This window comes from Molothrus aeneus, chromosome 21, assembly GCF_037042795.1.
Source record: "Molothrus aeneus isolate 106 chromosome 21, BPBGC_Maene_1.0, whole genome shotgun sequence".
Taxonomy (NCBI): Eukaryota; Metazoa; Chordata; class Aves; order Passeriformes; family Icteridae; genus Molothrus; species Molothrus aeneus.
The window spans coordinates 4159716-4182569 of NC_089666.1; the positions used below are offsets into that span (position 1 = coordinate 4159716).

The 22854-nt window shown below is 44.3% G+C and overlaps 1 protein-coding gene across 2 annotated transcripts; it reads left to right on the top strand.

The window, feature by feature from the left end:
- Positions 1 to 1080: 1080 nt before the first annotated feature.
- On the top strand, positions 1081 to 11317 carry ERRFI1 (ERBB receptor feedback inhibitor 1). 2 transcript variants are annotated; one of them, XM_066564008.1, is made up of 4 exons: positions 1081 to 1134; positions 7463 to 7659; positions 7777 to 7853; positions 8800 to 11317. In XM_066564008.1, exons 2-4 carry the CDS (start codon positions 7538 to 7540, stop codon positions 9993 to 9995), a joined length of 1395 nt encoding a protein of 464 aa, XP_066420105.1. In that variant the 5' UTR covers positions 1081 to 1134; positions 7463 to 7537; the 3' UTR covers positions 9996 to 11317. The 2 variants fall into 2 exon arrangements, with proteins under 2 accessions (XP_066420105.1, XP_066420107.1); XM_066564010.1 differs by lacking the exon at positions 1081 to 1134 and adding an exon at positions 1209 to 1307.
- Positions 11318 to 22854: the final 11537 nt, after the last annotated feature.

The window sequence follows — 22854 nt, forward strand, 5'->3', positions numbered from 1 at the left end:
AAATATGCCTACTTCAAGAAAACTGACATTCACAAGACCAATTCCTACGACAGTGAAAAGGTTTGGCGTTTTCTCTCCTTCCGGTAATGCTAAAGGACAGGGATTCCCCGTGACTGCAAAATACTCGGTCATCAACACGCGTGGGCAAGGCTTGGCCCCACCTCGGGCCCGTTTACGAGAGAAAATCATGAGGCACCGACGGGGGAAACACGGGGGGAGAGGAGAGAGAAGCACCGGGGAGGGGGGGAGAGAGAGCGAGAGAAGCACCGGGGGGAAAAGCACGGGGGAAAAGCACTGGGAGCCGCGGCCGCCGCCTCCCCCGGCCCAGGCCCCGCGCCCCAGCCCCGCTCGCTCGGAGCCGGGCCGGGAGCGAGCGCTCCCTGCTGCCGGCGGGGACGGCTCCGAGCCCGGGGGAGGCGGAGGGAGATTCCGCGCACAGACGGGCAGTGCGGGGCCCTGACAGCGCCGGGACGGGACCCCGACAGGCCGGGGGGGACAGAACGAGTGACCGCCGCCACAGGAAACGGGAACGCGGGCACGGGAGAAGCGGGGAGCAGCTGCCCTGAGGGACCAGCGCCCGGCCAGGGAAAGGCAAACAGAGGGCCAGGGCAAGGCACCGAGCGCTGGAGAACCGAGCGGCACCGCCTCAGCATCCCGGGGCGGGCGCTGCCTGCCCGCTGCCGTGAGCGGCCGAGCGCGAGCTCCTCGTTCTTCCCCCCGCCTGGTAAACGCCGCTCTCACTGAGCCCGGAGGCGGCCGGTCCCGCAGGCCGGGGCGGAAAGGGCTGCCAAGGCGGAGGCGGTACCGCCCAGAGGGCGCCCGGGGGCCGTTCCCGCCGGCGGGCACAGAGCAGCAGCGGCAGCGGCGGCACCGCCTGCGCCCAGGCCCCGCCGGGAAGCGCCGCGGCCCCCGCGCCCAGCGGAACCAGAAGCCGCCACACCGCCCTCACGGGCGCGCGCGCCCCCGCCCCCTTCAGGCCTCCCGTGACGAACGCGCCGCGCGGGGCGGGGCCACCCGCGGCTCCGCCCCCCTGCATAAGAGCGGCGGCCGGCGCGCGCCGCGGCAGTGACCGGCGCTGGGGCGGCGCATGCGTGTGGCGCCGGCGGCCGCGCGGAGCTGCGCGACACTGTCGGGGTGAGTGAGTGACGGCCCCGCGGCGCCTCCCGCGCCCCCGCGGCCATGGCGGCCCCCGCGCCCGCCCGCCCGCCCGCCGCACCGGGGCTGCCCGCCCGCTGCTGGGCCCGGACTGTCCCTGCCGCGCCGGGCCGCGCCGCTGGGGAGGGAAGCGGGGGCCGGCGGATCCGGCGGTACATGCGAGTGGGTCGGGCCGCGGCGGCGGGGTTGGCCGAGCCCGGGGCTCGGAGCGGCGGTGCGGCCCCGCCGGCGGGCGGGAGCGAGGGCCGGCGGCGCGGCGGGAGGAGCCGGGAGCGCGCTCTGTGCTAAGGGGGCGGGGGGAGCAGGGCCGGAGCCGCTGCGGCTCCGCTCCCCCGGGGCTGGCGGGGGATCCCGGGGCGACACCCGCCCCGCTGGCTGCGGCCGCGGTCCCTCCGAGGGGGACGGGACCCGCCCGGGCTCAGCGCAGCCCGCAGCCACATTCTTGAAAATCAACGTGGCGTGCCACGCGTTTTCTGCCTGACCCGAAACAGTATCAGGGCTCTCTCCCTCCTTCCGAGCTGCTCCTGTGAGTAAACAAGAGACCGCACTGTGGGCTCAGGCTCTGCGCTTCGCACTCTAATTTAGGCTGGCTTAATTTAGAATAAACATTTCTTTGTGACTTAATACCTCATTACGCACTTATGCTCGATTTTCTAAAATAGCCAGTCTGTGGTGGTTAAATCTGGAGACATCGCTGTATCCTTCAGCATGGACAGCAGAGCGAGCTGGGGACTCCAGGGAGATTTCAGTGCTCTGCTGTCACTGACCAAGGGCCCTGTGCTTATTATTCTGAATAAGCAAAAAATGTATTGTGCTTGATCCAAAGATAACAGTACCTCTTTACATATTAGCTGGATGGGAAAGGCTCTGGGGGCAAGGTGTCTTTGGTCATTTTGGGAATATCTGAATCTTTGTTGTACTGGAATGGAAGGTGAATGATGCCTCTGCATCACAAATGCATTTGTGAATTGCACTTATAATCTGTTAAACTGCTCAATTTACTTTATGCACAAGCTTAGCTGTCTTTCCTTAGTAATCTATCAATATGGCATAATTTTCTGAATTTTTTTAAAATAAAAACCTACCTGTTGAGTTGGTGGGCATATGTTCTTGGTGAAGCCCTATGTCTGCCATGCTCTGCAGTACAGGACTTACTTCAGAGAAAAACAGTTCCAGTTCTCTGTAGTAGAAAAGAGAATTAAAACTTATCACAGTGTGTCTAACACTATGGTTATGAGTCTGAGTCAGCTAGAAAGGAATTTTTATTTCCTGAATGTAAGCTGTCTATATTCACATTAAAATTTTCAGGAGGGTGAAGTACCATACCTTAAGCATGCATCTGAAATCTTGACAAGCAGAGGCAAGGCAATTGCCTTGCTATTTAATTATTAGTTTTCTACTGGCAATTTAAAGGTTACTCCCATTTGCTGTGTAGGACTGTGAAATGGTAGCCCAAATTTTAACTGAATTTAAACTCCTTGATGAACTTTGGTTCTTTGAATATATTCCAATAGCTGACTGTTACAATCTAAATACAGAGTTTGTCTGCTGTTGAGTTGATTTGTCTGTTGTATACCCATAGGATTAGTTTTATTTGCAAGCACCCATGATTTGACTGTTTAGTGATCATAGTCTTTAATTCTTTACCACAGAGTGGTCCATGTCTGGTTGGCAGAACGTGTAGAAAAATATCCCAAAGTTAAGAATGTAACTGATTTATACAATAACTGTAAAGAATATAATTCCTATAAATGGAAATACTTTCTGAGGCCTGTATCTGAGCATGCTTTGGCCTGTGACTCAGGAATACTGAACTGCACTGGGGAGGTTTGGTGTGTAGTAAAGAAGATCCAATTATTTATTAAGTGAAAAGATTTAAACTAACTTTCTCATGAGACTGTTTCTGCCAAGTGTTGGGTTACTCAGCATTCATCTAGCTGCAAAGACAGAAGAACTTGAGGGATAAGAACTAGAGAAACAGAATTTTGAATATTTTTTATAAGTATTTGGAGTTCCAGAAAGTATATTAACAGGTTTTTAAAGTCCAATACTTGGAAGTCTGAAATACTTAAATATGAAAAGGGTGGCTCTATCTCAGGTACTTACGTTAAATAGAAAGTCAGAGGAGAAAAAGGAAATTACATCACATTGTCAAATAAGGAACAGCTAGCTGGAGTAGATGACTTGTAGTGCAAAAATGTGCCCCTCCTCCTGTGAATTGCTTCTGAGATTTGTTAAAGATAATGTGGTGGCAAGGTGAGCAAAAATAGGTTGTGGATTTAAGGTAGACATGTTTCTTCCCCTCCCAGAAGTGGTAAGCAAGTCTTACTTTTCCCTCCCCCTCTTTCCCATTTCTTACAAGAATTATTATAAGCTCCTTGTCAAGAGTGCTGCCTTTATAAAACCTGTTGAGAGTTTGTACAGGCATTCAGAAATCTGTACAGCAAGTTGCTGTATTCCATACCCATTACATGAAACATTCTAGAGCATGCTTTGGTCTACTGTGTATACCAGAAAGGTTTTCTTTGTTGTGAACTTAACTTGCCTCAAATACTTGGTTGCATTGGGACTGGGAGAACAGGGAACAGAGGAATAAGATTCTGTGTGTGATCAGTGATAGGCAATAGGTTGGGCTAAATACATATGCAAATGCTTCTTAGTTTCTAAACAGAGGGTTACTGTGGTTATAACACAAGTATTTATTAATATGTATCTGTATGAAAACTGTATATTTGGGGTATTTGCTGTAATTCAGCACAAAAATCTGTCCACAGTTCTCACTATGGACATATGCTAGTATTTATGGATACATTTGACTGGTTTTGGCTTACACATAGCCATTTTGTTAACGTCTGAAGGTATATTTGGCTTTGTAAAAAAAATTTAAAAATCAATCTTCTCCCCAATACTTGCTGTTATTGATATTTGTTAATACCAGCAGAGCTGGGTGATTACCAGCACCTCCTTTGCCCTGTTACCATGCCTTACAGGGAAGGGTGTCAGCAGCTTCCTAATGCACCAGCAAATCTTCCAATTGCCTTGGACTGTAAATGCCCTGTAGAAATTGCCAGCCATACTTTTAGTTTGTACTCCATTCCTCTTGAATAACACAAACTGTGCCATCTTCAAAAGTGCTTCAATCTTCCTAAATGCCATAAACTGCATAAGTAGGTCAGACAAGCAGAGAACTGAAAGCCCATTCTGTGCAAATGAGCAGCACACAAATGGGAGATCAGGAATGCTTCATTACTGTGCAGTGTCCATTTTCTTTAGCAAATAGAGTTTGATGTTATTTATGGCTAAGTTTAGATCCTTAAACTTTTAAGGAGGCAGAATTGGGACAGCAGTTAACAGTGAAAACTGTTGATGTTTACATCTTCATGGCTGAATTTTGTTGTTGTTTTTTTAATACCAATTCCTAGAATATAATATATACTACTCAGCTTTAGTAAGAGCATGCTGTCTAAAATACAAACTTTTTATTCAATTGCTGTTCTCATGTCTCCCTCTTAAGATACTGTTTCAAACAAGCTTATGCATGTTTTAAAATACAAGCACCGTTTCTCTAGACTCCACTGAAAAAGTCCCTAGGTGGTTTAGTGAAAGCACTACCTCTCTTGATATCCTAGCTTAAGGCACAGAGGACAGTTTCATAACTCTCTGAAATGTCAAGGCAAATCACCTGGGAATTCCCAAAGAGCTCATTGATGAATGAAGCAAGCTTTATGGCTATATAAATCGTGCTTTATTTTTCAAAAATAAAGACTGAAACAAGTGAAAATTACCTTTTCCTAGAGTATGTAAATATTTAGTCTGTTTCAGATGTTGAGCTTAGCATTCCAGAGAGATTTCAGAGAGGTGATTGTGCAACTATCAGTCTTGAGAGCTGAGATTTAGACAGCATTCAGAAAGCTGACACAGTAATTACTAGTAGTGGTTTAGGCGTGGGATTAGGTGGAGGTTGGGCTTAACAAGCCCTGCAAGGGTTGTGTGTTATCACAGCCAGCAGTTACCTGTGCTCTCAAACTCCAGCAGTTGTTCCCCCCTCATATTTTATATCCTAATCAATGTCTCATGGTCCTGTCAGATCTTGTACACACACTGAGGTGGAGTACAATCATTTGCTGAGTAATCAGTGCTCTATACCAGCGTTTTTTTAACTTGTGACTTGCCTTTGACTTCAGAAATATTGAAATGGATAGCAGGCATTAGTCTTAAGCTCTCTTAATTAATTTTCTTTCTTTTGTAGATTTGTTGCTAATAAGATAGGATCCGTGAGGCACAAAAAAAAAATCACTGTTCAATACAGTGTGAGCTGAGAAGATGAATGTTTTATTTGAAAATTATGTTGATATGGAGTAATTTTAGAATTGGTGCTATATGTGTACTGTATGCTTAAGTCATTAATAAAGGCTGAAGTCATTTTGACAAATGGGTATCTCCAGTGTTTGCTCCCCTGGAGAGAATGGTTCTGCTTGCACTTACAGGACTGTGTTATTGCTTCTCAGGGCTCTGTGTTTTTATTTAATTTTGCTATGAAATATCTGCAGTTCCTGTTCGTGGGAAGGGTCCAGCTGAAGTGTGTTATGCAAAGATTTCCAGGGTGAAGGAGGTTGTCTGGAGAGGATGGTCTTTACTAGAGCCAGGAGGGCTGAGTGAAGCAGGACTGTGCTGCAGTACATAGAACACTGCTTCACTTCTATTAACGTCTCCTGGCTAGAGTTATTCTGAAATGCCTACCTGAAATATATTGGGTATCTGGCAGTGAGTAAAACAACCCCACTTCTGTTGATGCAGACAGTCAGAACTGAGAAAACCATCACACTCCTGAAGAGAATGGGATTGGGTCTCACACCATAAACATACAGAAGCTGCTGTTTTCTCAAGATGATCAATACTGCACCAATTCCAAATTGAAAGAGTGCAGCAGAGTTTTCTTTCTCAAACAATTGTTTAGAAATTGCACATGGTGATGCTGGATTGCAAACTAATCCTTGGGCACCTGCTTTACTGTCTTTAGTCCTGCTTAGGAGTTTGCCCATCCCTCACACTGCATACAAGTACAATGGATATTTCCTGCTGAAGGAAAAGGAAGATTACACATCTGCATAGAATGCCTGGGTTTGGGCAGACTGACCATGAGCATAAGCTACTGCCTGTGTCTGTACTGCATTTTCTTGCAGTATCACTCTGTGAAGGGATTTTCTTGCCTTGTTTGCTGAGCCCTGATACAGCCAGCCCTCAGCTGTTGGTTGACTTTTCTTTAGATGGAATTCTTTTGGTGGAGGGATATGGACAAATTCACTCATAGTATTGATTCTCAAGAGAGATAGAAATTAAACTGTTTTGTGTGGGGTTTGGTTTGTTAGGTTTTTTGTACGTTTTTTTTAACAGCCCATAGCGCACTTGCTGAATGTAGGATATTTGTGTAGATGAAGCAGAGACCCAGAGAACATCTTTTTTACAGTCTTGGACTTAATTTCTCCTGCCTTCAGAATGCTGACTAATTTTACATTTCCCCTTCCCCTCCCTGATGAATTTCCTAAACAAAGTCCTGTGAGTCAATTTGTTCTGTAGACTGATTACTTACTCAATATAAAGCAATTGCCAACATATTTTTTCTGCCATAAATGGACCTGATAAAGCATTCTTCACACATTCTGAATAGATTTGAATGCAGCACAGCAGTGTCAGCTGAGATAATTTCAAATCACTAGATTTCCAATTTGTTTGAAATAGCTAGAAGACTTGAGGCTGTTTTAAAGTATCTTAACGTTAAAGTTAATTAAAAATAGTTACTGTTTTATGTAAAAGAAGTTTTAGAATTCTAATTCAATTAGTCAATAATTGTCTATTAGAGCAAAGGTTGTGGAAGATAATACTTAAGAGCAGTTACATGTTGGTTACACTGGAAGCTAAAATCTTTAGCAAAGATACAACTGAAGGTAGCTACTGGAAGGTTAGATTGTTCTAGAAAACTTTTTTAAAAAACTTTTTTTTGCATGAGTAACTAGTAGTTTATGTTCAAGAACTGAAGTTGTGGGATACACAGCTGCCATATATCAGTACTTTAACATATTTTTCCTTTTTTTCTATGTAGTGTAGTTCTTTAGGAGAACTTACCTGTTTTGTACTTTAATTTTGCAATCAGACTCAAAACAAGAAGCTTGGTCAAGTTTTCCAGTTGGCAGGTATTAGGATTGGAGGCCTTTCTACAGAGCTATTTAATTCCTTGAATACTGAAATTTCAGATGAGACATGGAACATCAGGTTTGCATTTCTGACATTTGTGTTCTCCCTCTTGAAGGGAATGAAAACTGCAGGAAACCTGCCAAGTCCTGAATATCAAGGGTTGTGAGACATCCTCAGAGAACACTGCACGATGTCAACTGCAGGAGTTGCTGCTCAGGAGATGAGAGTCCCCTTAAAAACCGGATTTCTTCACACCAGTCAAGGCATGGGCAGCCTGAAAACCTGCTGGGGTACCCACAGTGGATTTGAAAAGTGAGTGAGGCTAAAACTTTTCTTCAAGTCTATGAAATTAGTGTCGTGAATACTTGTGCCAGTACAGACTTATGGTTTATTTACAATGAAGGCTTTTTTTTTCCTTCCTTTTTTTAGTACTTTCTTCAGTGTGGACCCTATAGCAGTGACATATAATTTAAACCCATCAACCGAGCAACATTTGCCATCCATCGGTAAGTCCCGCTGAGACACGGCCCTGGGAGGTGTCGGGGATTTCCCTCTGCAATCCCTGCGGGCCCCGCTCTGGGCTGGGCCTGCTCCCTGCTGGCAGCTCCGGGAACCGACAGCACTTGTCAATAACACCATGGAGTTGAACGATCGTTTCCATGCCTTGTTCTTGTTTCTTTTCTCATCACACTCTATGATTTCAGCATCTTGTGCAGCCTAGCAGAGGTTGCTTTAGATAATAACGACTGGCTAATGCAAAGCAGAAGAACTCTTGGATTGTTCTTGTGGTCTTTTCTGGCTTTAACTTTTCTGAATCTTCTGTTGTATTTGCTTGTCTTTCTAATACATTCATATGCACCCATATGTGTGACACATGTTCATGTAGATAACTACCTGTACAATTATCCTTAGAGCAACCACTCCACATGGTTGTGTGATTGCACTTACACATAAATCCACATGTGTCTGAGTATGTGAGAAACATCTCTAGAGACAACACTTGAAGCATCCAAGTGTTTTCCAGTCCCCTCCCATTCACCTTGTACATTGGAGGCCTCTGAGTGGCCATTACACTTTTGATGGAAAAAAATATTTGGTAAAAAAAGTACTTGTTGTAGTCTTATGCTGGGATCTTTGTAGCTCTCTTGCTTATGCTTGGGGTCTTTTGAACTACCTCTTAACTGGAGCACTGGTCTAAAACAATAAGATAGTCTGCTACTATCTTAACTAATGCATAAATCCACAGCCAGACGTGATCTGCAATACCTGCATTTCACTACTGATGCATAAATCCACAGCCAGACATGATCTGCAATACCTGCATTTCCCACTTGAAGACATTGAGAAGACATTATTTACTGTTGCATTAGAAGGAATTAAATGTGCAGTGACAGGGTCATGTGCTGGAGTATTACTTAGAAAAGTGTCTCTAAGAATTTCTCACTTTTTTAGGGCACTCTTCCAACCAGGCTTCCATGAATGACCACGTTGCTGGAAGTTGCATCCAAGTCCCATCTCAGAAATCCAGCCCACCTCCTGTAAGTCCCAAAAACGAACAGCCAATTTCAAGGTACGACGACCACCTCGTTCCTGGCTTTAGTAAACTGTCATTGACCATGGGCTGTGTTTCTGAAGAAACACCTCCTCACATGCCAATAAAGAATGGACCAATTCCATTTCTGTCTGCGTCTTCTAATGATCGCAGCTGCAGGCCACTACCCCCTCTGCCTATATCTGAAGACTTTACTCCAGATGAGGTTGACAAAGAGGTAGAATTCCTGACTAGCTCAGACACTGACTTTTTGTTAGAAGATTATGAACTTCCTCCTTTCAAATCCAGTGCTCCAAGCCGTCGGAGCTTTAGGGGCTGTGGACAGATCAATTATGCGTATTTTGATGCTCCAGCAGGACCAAAACCAGAAGATGCCAACCCTACACAGAGCCTAAATGTGTACATATCCAGTATTTATCCTCCCCCCCAGCAGCTGCATCGACGCCTGCGAAGGTCCCACTCTGGGCCAGCTGGATCTCTCAATAAACCCATAGTAAGACTAACTGGACACTTCAACAGGTCATCTCCAACTTCTGATGAAGATAAACCAGAGATTCCACCAAGGGTTCCCATACCCCCACGGGCTCTCAAGCCAGACTACAGGAGGTGGTCAGCAGAGGTTGCTTCCAGTGCATACAGTGATGAAGACAGGCCCCCCAAAGTGCCCCCTCGAGAGCCTTTGTCACGCAGCAATTCCCGCACCCCCAGCCCCAAAAGCCTCCCATCATACCTCAATGGGGTCATGCCCCCCACCCAGAGCTTTGCACCTGATCCTAAATACGTCAGCAGCAAAGCTCTACAAAGACAAAACAGTGAAGGATCTTCCAACAGGGTCCCTTGCATTCTTCCAATTATTGAAAACGGTAAGAAGGCCAGTTCAACACACTACTATCTGCTACCAGAGAGACCTCCCTATTTGGACAAGTATGAGAAATTCTTCAGAGAAGCAGAGGAGAGGAGCTCTAACACTGAGGTTCAGTCCTGGTCTGGTAACTGCACAGCCACTTCAGCCCCAATAAAACTGGACTCAAAGCCCAGAATGGACATAGGTGGTCCCCTGAAAAGAAAACACCTGTCCTACGTGGTTTCCCCATAGTGCCTGGGAGCACAGGCTCAGCTCAGTTGCTTGGGATGGAGCTGAACTTTACCATGTTACAAGGTTCTTACAGATAATGAAGTAGGAGCAGTTTGTACTCTGAGAACTGAAAAGTGGATGGTAAAGTCCTCTTATGCTGCATATATTCAATATGTTTCTTAAGACTTTTCTTGTCCTGGTACGTAAGCTGAAAATCTACAGAGAGACATGGAGGGACAGTAATCACAGTTGGCCAGTTGTATGCTACCTAGATGAACATGTTTGGTAGTTAAAATTATTAAAAAAAAAAATTAAAAATTGATCTTTGCTTAAGAGTCACTTATAAAGCAGACAACAGACCAAGTAATGCAGTACAGTTTTTGTAATAGCTATTTTCCAAAATTTCTTTTACACAGTAATTTTACTGAGAACAGACTGTCCTCTTTTACTGGGATATGTCTGATAAGAAGGTAAATGCAAGATATGATACCCACTTCAAGACTTGGCAGGCATATTGGAAGTGCATTCTGAAAGATTAATCTATCTTACAAATTAATTTGATGCTAATAGATTTTTCAAGTGAGTTAGATTTTGTGAATTCAGTTGCTAGACACACTTGGCTCAATTTTGCAGTCTTTCCTAGAAGAGACTTGGACCAGCTATTGCTAAGCCTCTGCTGCTGCTCTTTTCCTGCTGGATCCTAGAAATGTGTGAATGTGTCCTGAGCAGCCACAGGGCTGCTATTAGGTAGGCAGTAACAACTATGTGCTCACCTAGAGTCTGAAATTATGACTGTATTAAATACAGAAACACAGAAGCACAAGCTGGCCTTGTGTTCTGGTTTCTGTTCAGTATTTTAGGGGAGGAGGAAGAGGGTATGAGGAAAAAACATGATTCCATTTATGAACAGTGTCAGTCCCATCTCTTGCTGCTTCAGATGCTGCTTTTGCTGTTTTTCCTCACTGTGCCTCAGCCATTCACTGAAGTTCACTGAGGTGCCACCTTGGCAGTTTCTTGTGCTCGGTTTGGTTACATTTATCCTCTCACAGATAAGCACAAGAGAAAGGGTGCTCATTAACAGGAGTGCAGAAGATGAATGTGTTCCTCCTAACAGAAGTAAACAAGGTGTTTACAGTTTAAACTGCTGAATGAGATGTTTGAGCTATTTTAAGCTTACTTTTTATTTGTTTTAGTACAAACTAAATGAAGGTGAAATACATGCTATAGAAATGCACTGATATTTCTGCATCGTGTACAGTATTGAATAAAAAATAATTCACTTTGTATTTTGAATATTGTCATGTCTTGAGTTTAATAAAGTTATAAAATACTTATTTATGATACATTTTGGTTTTTTGTTTTATTGAATAGTGCATGCAACTGCATTTACTAGAAAGTTCAAAGTTAGTAATGTTAAATGTGCAACAGATGTTGAATTCAGCTTGCATTTAATTCAAGATTTCTGCAGAAGTGTTCAATAACTCACATTGCACATCATTAATTTTAATTCCACCCTACTAACTGGTAGCATGGTATCTATAGTTTTGTGCTGACAATAAAACATCCTGTAAGATTAAGTTATCTGGCTTAACATTATTAATGATTTTGGTTTTTTTCTAGAGTCACCTATAGCACATTAGCCACCATTGTACAGAAAGGAAAGGGCAGTAGTGTTCCTGTCCTCAATTCCTTACCTGCTAAAAACCAGCATGATTAAGAGGGGAAAGAAATTGTGAATACTTATCACAAAGCAAGTGTATTTCAGCACAGTATGCCAGCCATGAATGAGGTTACTGAACAGAGAAAGCATCACACAACTTTGATCCTCTGGCTGTGTGTGCAGGCAAACACTTGCCTTGGTCTGGCAGTGGGGGTGTCTCTGTCAGTGGGTTTATTTCAGAATAAAACAGGGTACCAGCCTTGGAGTTGTGTACTGGATGTGACAAATGCCAGATGCAGTTTTTCAGTAATGCCCAATCCCTTGGCTCTTATACCTCGGAGGGTTGCTGAGATTTATTTAGGAAGGGGCTTGAAGTGCCACAGCACTAAGGGCCCATGCAGGTGATAGGCTTCAAAACATAAACAAGTTACCTAATCCTGTGCAAGGCTTTCCACTCACATTCAGCCTACTGAAAGCTCTGCTTTCCCTCCACCCCCTGGATTTTCATAAGATGAAAAGGTAAAATCTATACTTCAAACTGCTTATGTTTAAGGGGAAGGCTGTAACTCTGGGACCCCCAAGCAATGTAAACTCTCAGTTCCACCATCAGTGCTGCAGCAAACAGACACTGCCAGGCTGCAGCTCTCCCTCGCAGACTGTTAGAGCTGGCACAGACTCAGTACTTGTCATTCCAGTAGAACTCCCTCTAAACCCAAGTAACTGCCCTACAAATCTCTCCTGGCTTTTGCCTCTGGGTCCCACTCCATTCCTGATACTCCACATTTTTACCTTAAACATATCTAGTATACAACAGGGTATTTGTTACAGCACCTCCTGCCCTGCATTCCAGCATGTATTTTCACTTCTGTTAGCAGCAGAGGTGCCCTAAAACACAGCTAATGTAGCAACAGAAGCTTTTTTACTTGAGCTACTTCTGTGTACAAGCTATTATCATATTTATAGTGCTGAAAAACTTAAAACCATTATAAAACTTACATAATTCCTAAAACATTTAAGACTTAATCTAACCTCCACGTGTTTTTCTCTTGGAAAAAAAAAAATTGCATACTCCTTTGCTGAGGGTATTGGTATTGGCCACTTAGTCCTGAGTATTAAACAGAAAAGTCACCGTAGTGATGTTGGCTTTGCTATTGTGAGCTGTGTGTCAGCTGAATTACAGCACAATGTTAAGAAGTTAACATTTCAGGAGTTAAGCAAGGAACTGCTTGGCTGTGAGCAAGACATTCAAACAGGTTACAGAGCTCAAATGCCTCTTGAGTGCAAGGAAAGTAACTTACAGGCAAGTCTTACAGTGTAAAACTTGACTGTTTTATCTTTAAAATTCTGTAGTACCAAGAATTTGGACCACTGAGGACTTGGTCCACAATTCAGTGGTTCTTTTTGTGAAGGGACCACTGAAAAGCAGGTGGAAGCCTTGCACATATTCTTAGACACCAGATTCCTGTGCTTTGGGAATCAGTCTGCATGATCCAAAAACTATTTCATTTTCCAAGTGAGTAATTAAGGCTGTAGAGCTGTGGGGGAAGCTTTGCAAGTTCTGGCCAGAAGACATTTCTCTGCTCATCCCCTGGCACATGATAAGACTTGTCAGGACACAACATGCTTTTGCAACAGCCTCATCACATGTTTGAATATTTAGAGTTTGGACTCACTTGAGCAAGGCCTGACAGCTTGCCTCTGAGAGCTAGATTTGACTGGAATAATCACACTTCAAAGCAGTTACAATTTGATAAACTGAAGTTTGGAGGGTCCAGGAATTTACGCTAAAGCAGGGCAGTGCTGCTCACAGCCCTGACTGAAGGAGAAGGTTGAGAAGTCTGCCCACACTGCTCCCCTGCCCTCAGCACTCCCCTCCACCCCTCGGGAGCCCTGTTGGGACCACCCAGCCACATCAGGGAGGACTCCTTGGTGCCAGGAGGCAGCAGCTGTGGTGGGGCAAAGGGGCTGTACCACAATAAACTCCAGAGGGCTGGGTCCAGCACAGCCCTGCAGTGGGCCCAGGATCATTGCAATGTGTCTGGCAGCAAAGCTGGTGAGAATGGGAGGAGGGTGCTGGGTGCCCTCTCCCCCAGGCTCAAACCCATTGATAGCACAAGGAAAAGCACAATGAGTAACAACTGACAGCAAAAGGCATCAGTCATATTCACCCTGTTTGCAAAACACCCTTTACTTGGTGAGTTTGACTGGCAAATCAACCCAGAGGAGCTGAGTCTGGCTGTAACTAAAGGAAAGGATGTGCCTCACTTTTTCCTGAAAAGAAGAGGCTGTGGTAGTACTAGGTGACTTGAAAAACCCATTAGCTTAACTTCACCATATTAACTTGCTGTTAAACAGATAAAGTCAGTAAATAACACAGAGCTGTAGCTGATCATCAGCTTCTTTTGCATCACAAGAGATAAACCAGAAAGTAAACCTGATTCGGAAGTATGCTGATTGACAACATCATTAAAATCTGCAGTCATTTAAATGTACTGATTGTTGTTGCTGTCATTAAGAGTTTTCCATTCACTCCCAGGCTGCAGCAGGCACAATTACTACCATCCTGAAACTGCACAAGAGCACCCAACAACATCACATGTGCTCCTGCTGCAGCCTTGGTTTTGTTTTTTAAATAGTGTGAGTGAATTCTTAAGTTTGACATGAAAAAATAAAGCACCCTTCTAGTCCAGGGCAAAGACACCAATTTTGCAAGGGCAGTTACTGAAGCAGAGTAGTTGCTGATGGTGTTCAAACCAAGTCTTGTCAAGAATTCAGGGTTGAGATGATGGCCAGATCAGTCATGGTGGAATTCCCAGCCTTCAAACTCATGATTACAGACTGTGGCCCTTATAAACACTTTTAATATTACAAGCTGTATGTTAAATACATACTCACAGGATTATGTCAAGAAGGAAATTGGGGATGAAGGTAAACCCTCATTTTATCTGCTTGTAGGCACTCTGCAGTTAGGTAACCTATTGATTTTCTTTGGGTGTACTCAATGTTCCGGGGTAAACTTTTGTTTGTAAAGTAGGCTAATCTTTCCATTTCCTGTCAGCTTGCTTTTCAGAACAGTTTGTATTCATTTAAAACTGAAAACATACAGCAAATGGTCTGTTTCACACAGCTTCCTGGCTGAAAATCTAGCACACAACATTTAATTATACTTATTAATATTCGTTAAATAGCACTGCAGAAATTTCTGGCTGCTGAGCTTGTGATTAGCATTTGTAAACTGAAAGAGGTGTTACCCCCACCCATCCTGCATCATAATTCAGGCCTTGCATAATCCCCACCCAAATGCCTATTTTCATCCACAGAGCTCATTATTTTGTCTGAATCATACATGGAAGCCACACCCGTGATTGCTCATATACTGTTGCTATATTATTTATATATTGGTGTGCACCTTGATCCCAGTTGTGGTTAATTTTGGAAAAGGTGTTAGGTATTCCAGATTTTAAGTGGCATGCCACTGGAACATGGGAACCATGACTGCTATTCATTTCCTTACAAAGTGATTCAGAGGAAGAGATGCTTCTTTCTGAAGATTAAAACTGTCATCCACACATTATTAACATGTGAAAGCCACAAAGTTAGAGAAGTGCAAATACACTGCCATGAAACACCAGAAGGAAAACAATGCCAGATAATCCCACCATACCCACCCTGAATCTGCTTAAAGATGCTAATTACTAATCATATTTAGCTGTCATAACATACTAAGAGGCCCCTCCATGCACCAAGTCTCTGGATCAAGCATGGGGTCATCAGCCTGACACAGAATAGCCTCCCCTGCCCACCACCTACCCAGGTGACCAAGAGACACGTTCCTGTTACCTATAATATTTCTTTTACCTTTGTTAATATGTTTGTTCTTTTCACAGCCACTTCAAGGACAGGGTCAGCACTACTGAGTGCCCTACAGAAGGGAACACACAACCAACCCTATAACCTTCACAGTGGTGAGGTATCAGGCTCTCCAGCAATTTACCAGCTTCAAGAAGTTCACACAAAGGACCACATCAGCTCATGCCATGTTGAGTCCAGCTGCTCCATGGCAAGGTGCAAGGGAGACAGCAGTGAAGAGCAAGTGGGACTCAGGTTATTCTGACAGGATAGCCTTGCAATCCCTGCATTGTCATCTACATTTGTTAAGCAAAGTCCAGAGGAAAGAATCACATGAGGCTGCTGCACTTGGTGATTTCATTGGCCCCACGTCACGTTGATAAATTATTCAAGAAGTTTTCCTGCACCTCAGTTGCACACCCCAGCACTCAGAGCTTTAGCAGCTGGAATTGGGACTGGGCTGCTGTGATGCAGAATCTACTCAGCACCAGGCACGTGGCAGTGCAGAGGCCTCCAACAACACAGGGCAGAGGTGAGATCACACACCCTGACACATTCTGTTGCTCATGGGGTTCGATTGCTAGTGGGAGGGAGGGTTGTCTTTTCAGAGCAACTTCTCATCATGGCAAAAAAACCCAATGAATGAAAGTAACTGCTTTGTTAAAAGCCAGACAGACAGCCCCACCTGAGACACCTTTAAAAATGGATGCCAGCAAGGTGAATGTCAGTAAGCTCCTGCCTGAGGCTGAGGCAGAACCGTCATGAGGCTCTGATGAAGAAGGGCTTGCCTGAAGGAAGGATGAACTGCTTAATTCCTGAATTCAAGTTAAGTGGTTTAGTGCTATTTTGTTAAAGGCTGACAGGCTAAACACACATATTGTTAGGGGTGAGGTGACCATGTGAGGACATTTTCTTCTACAGTCAATCATATCATAGCCAGTGCTGGATGCAGAACACAGCTGGGAAAAGCCAAGGACCCCTCACTCCGCAGGGAATATTTTCAGGGGAAGAGCAGCCTCTCCACTAAGACAGCCAGCAGTCCAAGCTGAGCTGGAGGTGACACAGCAGAGTGCACAGGAGAGCTCCAGACTGCTCAGCCTCTCAGCTGCTGCCACCTCACAGGCCACTGCAGGCTGCTCTGGACATGCTGCCTCTCGCAGGCCACACTTCTGCTGTCATCTGAGCTTAATTGGACCAGCTTGATCAAAAGCAGTCTCCACGATAAGACAGGATGCTATTGCATGCCCTGGAGCAGCAGGGTGAGTAAGGCAGCTGTTTTACAAGCAGTTCAGTTCACAATTTAACACCTGAGCTTTATGTTGGGCCAGTCACCTGCAGGGAGCAGCCAGTGCAACACAGCTGCAGAACCCTGACTTTCTCCAGCAGCACAACAGGAGGCAGGCAGGCAGGCTGCAGCCCTGGAGGATTTCATGAGAGAACATTTCCCCAAGAGGCTCTGTGCAAAGTAACTCACAAGTGGCCAAGACCCAAAGCTAGAGAGGCCAAAGCCTCCAACTCCTCTTCATCACTTATGGAAATGGCTGTGGAGAACAAGAGCAGGGCAGGGGAGGCTTCATCTGTTCTCATTATGGGTGACTGGGACAGAACCATCACTGGGCACCAGCCAGAGAATGTCACCCTAAGTGCCCTTCCTTTATTTTTGAAATGATTATCAAAGTCATTCATGCTCTGTAGTTTTCCAAAGCGGAGGGAAGAAGAAAAAATTTGCCACAGAGGATTTCTTTGGAAGTTGCCAGTGAAGCCTGTGTCTCTGTGAGCCCATCCAGGAGCTTAGAGCTCCATTATTTCTAATTTCCAAGTACAAGCATTCATTTACTGTCTACATGATTGAAAGGAAGGTAAAGTGCTCCTTTGCAAAACACCATGGAAGAACAACTGAGTAGGATATCACATGTAGTCATGAGAAAAGTCAGCACAGATAAAGAAATGCATCATCTCTTGCTAGTTCTCTCTGAGACTGCAATTTCCCACCCAAGAGCAGATTTCTTGTGAAAAATGCAAATGATAGTGATCAGACTCATCACCACCCAAGGCAGCAGCTTACTTCCTCCCCACGTGCCAGTCACTGCCATGCCACAGCTGCTGACTTCAGTGTGACAGTGCTTTTTCCATGTCATATACCAAATAATACAGGAGAAGGTCTGGGTCTGAGACCAGAGCTGCAGGTATGTGGGAGTAGCAGTGTGTTTCTTAGGAGAACTCATTAAAACCTGAAAATATTTCAATGCATAGAAGTAGGCAGCTCCCAACTAGAGTCCCAAAGACTTGACTCTACTACTTGGAGTAAAATGTGTGCAACTTTAAAAAGTGATTCTGAAATTACACAGAGACCATTCTGACAGCATAACTCATTGGAACTTAACAGCACAGAGAAACCAAACACCCAGCTCAGAGAAGAGTTGTAACTGTAGAACCTCAATAAAATAGAAAGATGCCTCTTCATAGTACAGAAATTCTGAAAATCCTGAATTCTAGCAGCAAAAGCCCTGAACAGAGCCTTTAAGAACCAAAGTGACTCCAACTAAACTACAGTGCAGGAATGATCTTGTTGCCAGGTTTAGAGCCAGCAGATGATGCTGTATTGCCCAGCATCAAATCCCATATTTTCCAGGAGTGAACACAGTGGGACTGGCTGGCAGGGAGCAACAGCAGCAGAACTGCAGCCAAGTTCTATCTGTGGTTTAGAGGTGCTGTAAAAATAATTACACCATCAATATCCAGAAATCAGAAGGATTTGCACAGAAATGAGCCCAGTCCTGCTTGGGAAACTTCCATCAGCTGTGGAGGACTTTAGTGCTATGAATGTTACACAAGTCTCACTAGACCCAACTCTGCTCTTTAGAACGTGAGTGCTTGCATGAGATCCTCAGAAAACTTTTCTTCTTCCTCTCTCTACCATTAGTGGAATGGCCTTGAATTAAACTGTAAAAGTACAGAAGTATCTCCATGACTTGGAGGGCCATAAACCCTGTGTAGGGAGGAATTATTTAAGGTTGTACAAAGGGTATAATTAAAAGCTGTTGAATGAAGTAAAGCAAATGAACAAGCCCAAGTATAAAAGCTTTCCTCTCAATCTGTGATGCCTTCTAGCACACAGAACAATCTTGCAGAGAGCAGAAAGGCTCCTAGAGCTGCTACAAAGACTGAGTGTGACACAGAGCACTGCAACCCCTGACTGCTGCACCACCCAGAGCAGCTCTTGGTACATCTCAGCAACACAGATGATTTGTGTTACCAAAACACAGGAGTCTGGTTTTCCCAAACCTGGACTCAGTTCTGGAGCCTATCATGTGTGTCAGCATTGCTTCCCAAAGCATGGCTACAAAAATACAAGCCAGAAATGCTGCCTAGTCCTGCTGCCATCCTATTGCAAAAGCTCCATACCTTCTGGGTGATTTCTCATGGGCAGCTCCTCGCAGCACTGACTCCTTCTTCACAGCACAGCTAACAAACTGCAAATCTCTTCTTAAGCAGCTAACCCAGTCTTTTGTAGCACTCCTCTTCTTATTGGACACAGCGGTGGCCTATTAAGGGCAGGCCTGTTCCTGATCGTTGGTGATTGGTACAGCTGCAACTCCTCAGGTGTGAGACCTTCTGCACTATCTTTATTTTCTTACACTCTATCCCTCCACATAGTCCCTCAAATAATAATGTACTGTGGGTGCTCTCAGGATGCAGAGAGCTGGGCTCAACTCCCTCCCCTCTGGGCTGTGTGGCTGGGCCTGCTCTGCACGCAGAGCTCTGCCAAGTGCCCACAGATGCTCCTGAAGACAAGGGTGAGGTGCCCTGTGATGCCTTCCACAAGGACATCTGCTGAGTGAAGGAGCTGGGTCTGAGGCAGCACCATTGCAGGGACTCCCACAACTGCTCCTTGCCCCTGCCCTTCCCTGGATGCTTCTGAAGAAGTGGCAGGAAGAGGCCAAAGGCCAGATCAATTGTGTCAGCAAGGACAGCCTGTCCCTTTTTGCTGTTCTGGCTTTTGATTTCCTGCCAAGGGATGATGCTGCAGGAGCTGTAGAATATCCACTGAAGCTCAGAGCAGGGAGTGCTGTCAGAGCTGGGCTGTCAGCTGACAAACCAGGGCAGCAGGGAGGCACATCTGCTCCCATTTTACATGTTTTTCCTTTCTTTCCATACCACATGCAAGACCACATTCTAAACACGTTGAAAGATTATCTACAATTTTGGGCAACAATTAATTAATTCAAATTAATTCACCCAGGGTTTTGTTGCTTATTTTTCAAGGTTCAGATGTTGCACCCCATGCCCTACTAAAATGCAGCCTCCATATAACAGCAACACATCCTTTCTTCTGAAGGTAGAGAACATGAATGACAGCATGGATGCAGTGCTAGGGAATATTTTTGTAGTTGACACCCTCCTATTTCTCTGTCACATACTCATCTTTCCAACCAAGTCATGGGTCATCCAGGCTGCTGGAAGACCCATTTTATCCTCCCAAAATTTTTATCATTTTGGGATCACTGCTTATGTTTGCCTCACGATGCATCTTTTTGTTGAAAGAAAAAACGAAAATAATCAGATTAAATAACCATTTTTTGCTCTGACAGTCACTGTAGGCTTCATACCAAATAGTAAGCATACACATAAATGGCTAGCAAGCTGCCCAAGGCTTGTAATTACTGGATGAAGCTTATTCCCTTGTGTGCTTTCACAGCTTTAGTGAGCAGGCTGGTTTGTATCCATTATGGCTCTGTTTGTCTCCACCCATTCTAAAAGTAAAACCTTTGTCTGTCTAGAAAAGCATCCCTCCTCTGTTGCTGACAGGAACACATTCCTGAGACAGGATTTGCTCAGAGCTGTGCACCTCACCTTCCCCTTTTGGAAAGAAACTTGCAAAGAACTTCAACAAAACCAGACTCTTCACTCTCCACATTTCTTCTGCCTCTTCTTCAGTCAGAAGCTTGTCAGTCTGAATGAAAATATTTCCCATCACTGCAAGTATTCACTGATGGCTCCAGCTTCTATGCCCTCTTGTGTGCATTCCTGCTCCTAAGCCATATAATACTTCTCAATTCCCTAAGAGAACTCATTCTCAATGAAGCATTCAAGCCCACAGAACAAGCAGAATCAGGAGAAAAAAAACCCACATTATTCTTGAGAGATGATCTGAGGCATAGAGCAGATGCCAACTGGCAGCTTTCTCATCAGGAAAAAAACCAACCCCCAAACCCTCCAGCTGCCAGGGAACAAAATGCTGGATGTTAGACAGAGAAAAGTGGATGCATTCCCTCCAGTTTAAGCTGGGCTCAGAGGCAGCAGATACCAAATTACCACAGGTTCTAATACTAAAACAAAAGCTATTATTCACAGGTTGCGAATAATAAAAAGGCAAAAAGTTTCAAGTGTACACGAAACAATGAACAGGAAAAGTACCTCAGCTCATCTTCCAGCAGCAGGTAAAAGAGGATTTTATGAACAGAGATACTGAAATGTCAGAAAAAAAGCATTTTGCTAACTGGAAGGCAACTTTTGCTCCCTTGAATCAGCAATCCCTTAGTAACACTTACCCTAAGAGGAAAATGAGCCTAATCTTAGTTCATACACTTACTTACCCTAACTGAAAGACCAAGTTAATGACACAGAAAGAGAACCCAAAGAAATTCATGTTTGCTGGACATCTGCAATGTAAAAGGTTGAGAACAGGGTCAGCTGTAGGAAGGTAACTGTGATGCAAGCAGCACTACAATATTTTATTTACCAAGTCTTTTGCTGAACACAGTGGAAGAATCTGCAAGTTAAGCAGATACATCCATGGGCTCTAGGCTCATTTTTCTGAGTGTTTTTCCTATTACCATTTTAATGGGAGTGGGAAAGCCCAAATATACACACTGAAAACCTCATTTCTGTAAGTTGAACTCCCTCAGCCTTGGAGAAAAAAAAAATTATAATCAAATTTATGGCCACTTTGCTAATGCTTTGTATTCAAATATTTCTGCAAGACTAAAAACAATACAAGCATGGAAATATTTTCCTTCTAATGGTACAAAGCAGTGCTGCCACCCAGGAATGCAGAGCTTTTCCTGTATTCTGAATTATGCCCATTTACAAGGCAAGTAATTATTCCAGATTCTAGGACAAAGACTCTTTCCATCATCTGGTTTACATTTGCATGGCAATACCAGTTAGATGTGCAGATTTACCACACAAACTTGTAAAATCTTACATAGATTACAACTTTTGCATATCTTGGGCACATTTCAAAGCTAGAGAAACATATGAAATATTTCCTAAACAAATTAAGAGACAGAGCATAGAGTTGAAGCAGTTCTTCCAGTAGTTATTAACAACACAGACATTTCTTAATTCTAAATTTGCAAAAGTATCCATGTATTTCATTACGAAAATGCAGTAATTGAGAATGAACTTGTTTCCCATTAAAATAAGCAATCACAGAGGCTCCTGTGCAGTAATTTTCTGAAGTTCAGACTATGCACTTCAGATGTATGCAGAACCAGATCTCCAGATGCTGGGGTAACTTCAGAGTCCAGTGAGGTGCCATCCTTAGGCATGACTGCTGACAGAGCCAGCTAACATCAGAATGATTTGGTGAATGGAAGGCAGCAAAGATGGAAATTGATGCCAAGTTCTTAATTCTCATGGGAATACAGCTCCAGAACTTCCTCCAGAGACCTGTCCTGCAACTCCTCCAAACTGACAAAGGCTCACTTAAGCCAGGGTTGTAGCAACTTCCAATTTTTATTAAGCAGAAACAAGCACTGCTACTGGTGGCATCCTACCAAATCCAAACTTCATGTTTTATACTAATTATTAGCTGCCCAAACAGCTCAATGGATCTGCAATCATTTAATTCAGAAGACAAATTTCAAGATATCATGTTCAACCTGCAGGAACTCTGGGGTGCTTGACAAGGTATGAATATTGACACTTTTCATTTAGTTCCAACACTGTTGGAAAATGAATACTAATTATTTGCCTTATTTGTACACAAGAAATGGAACGTTTTTTAAACTAATTCTAGGTTACAACTTAATAATCTATGTCATGAAAACAGAGAATATCCTGAGTTGGAAGAGACTCATGAAGGTCATCAAAACCAACTCCTGACTCCACATAGGGCAGCCTAAAAATCCATACAGCCAGGAGAAGTGTTGGAGTAGTGCTGTCCAAACACTTCATGCATGCTAGCAGGCCAGGGGTCATGACCACCTCCTTAGGGAGCCTGTTCCAGTGCTTGGCCACCTTCTCATTCCAGCTCAGACTTCAGAAGAACTGTGTGAGACTCTAAACAGATGTTGTTTTAAATAGTACATGGTGGTAAAAAGGTTTCATGGGTCTGGGTTGGGAGAGAACACAGAAGGGAACAAC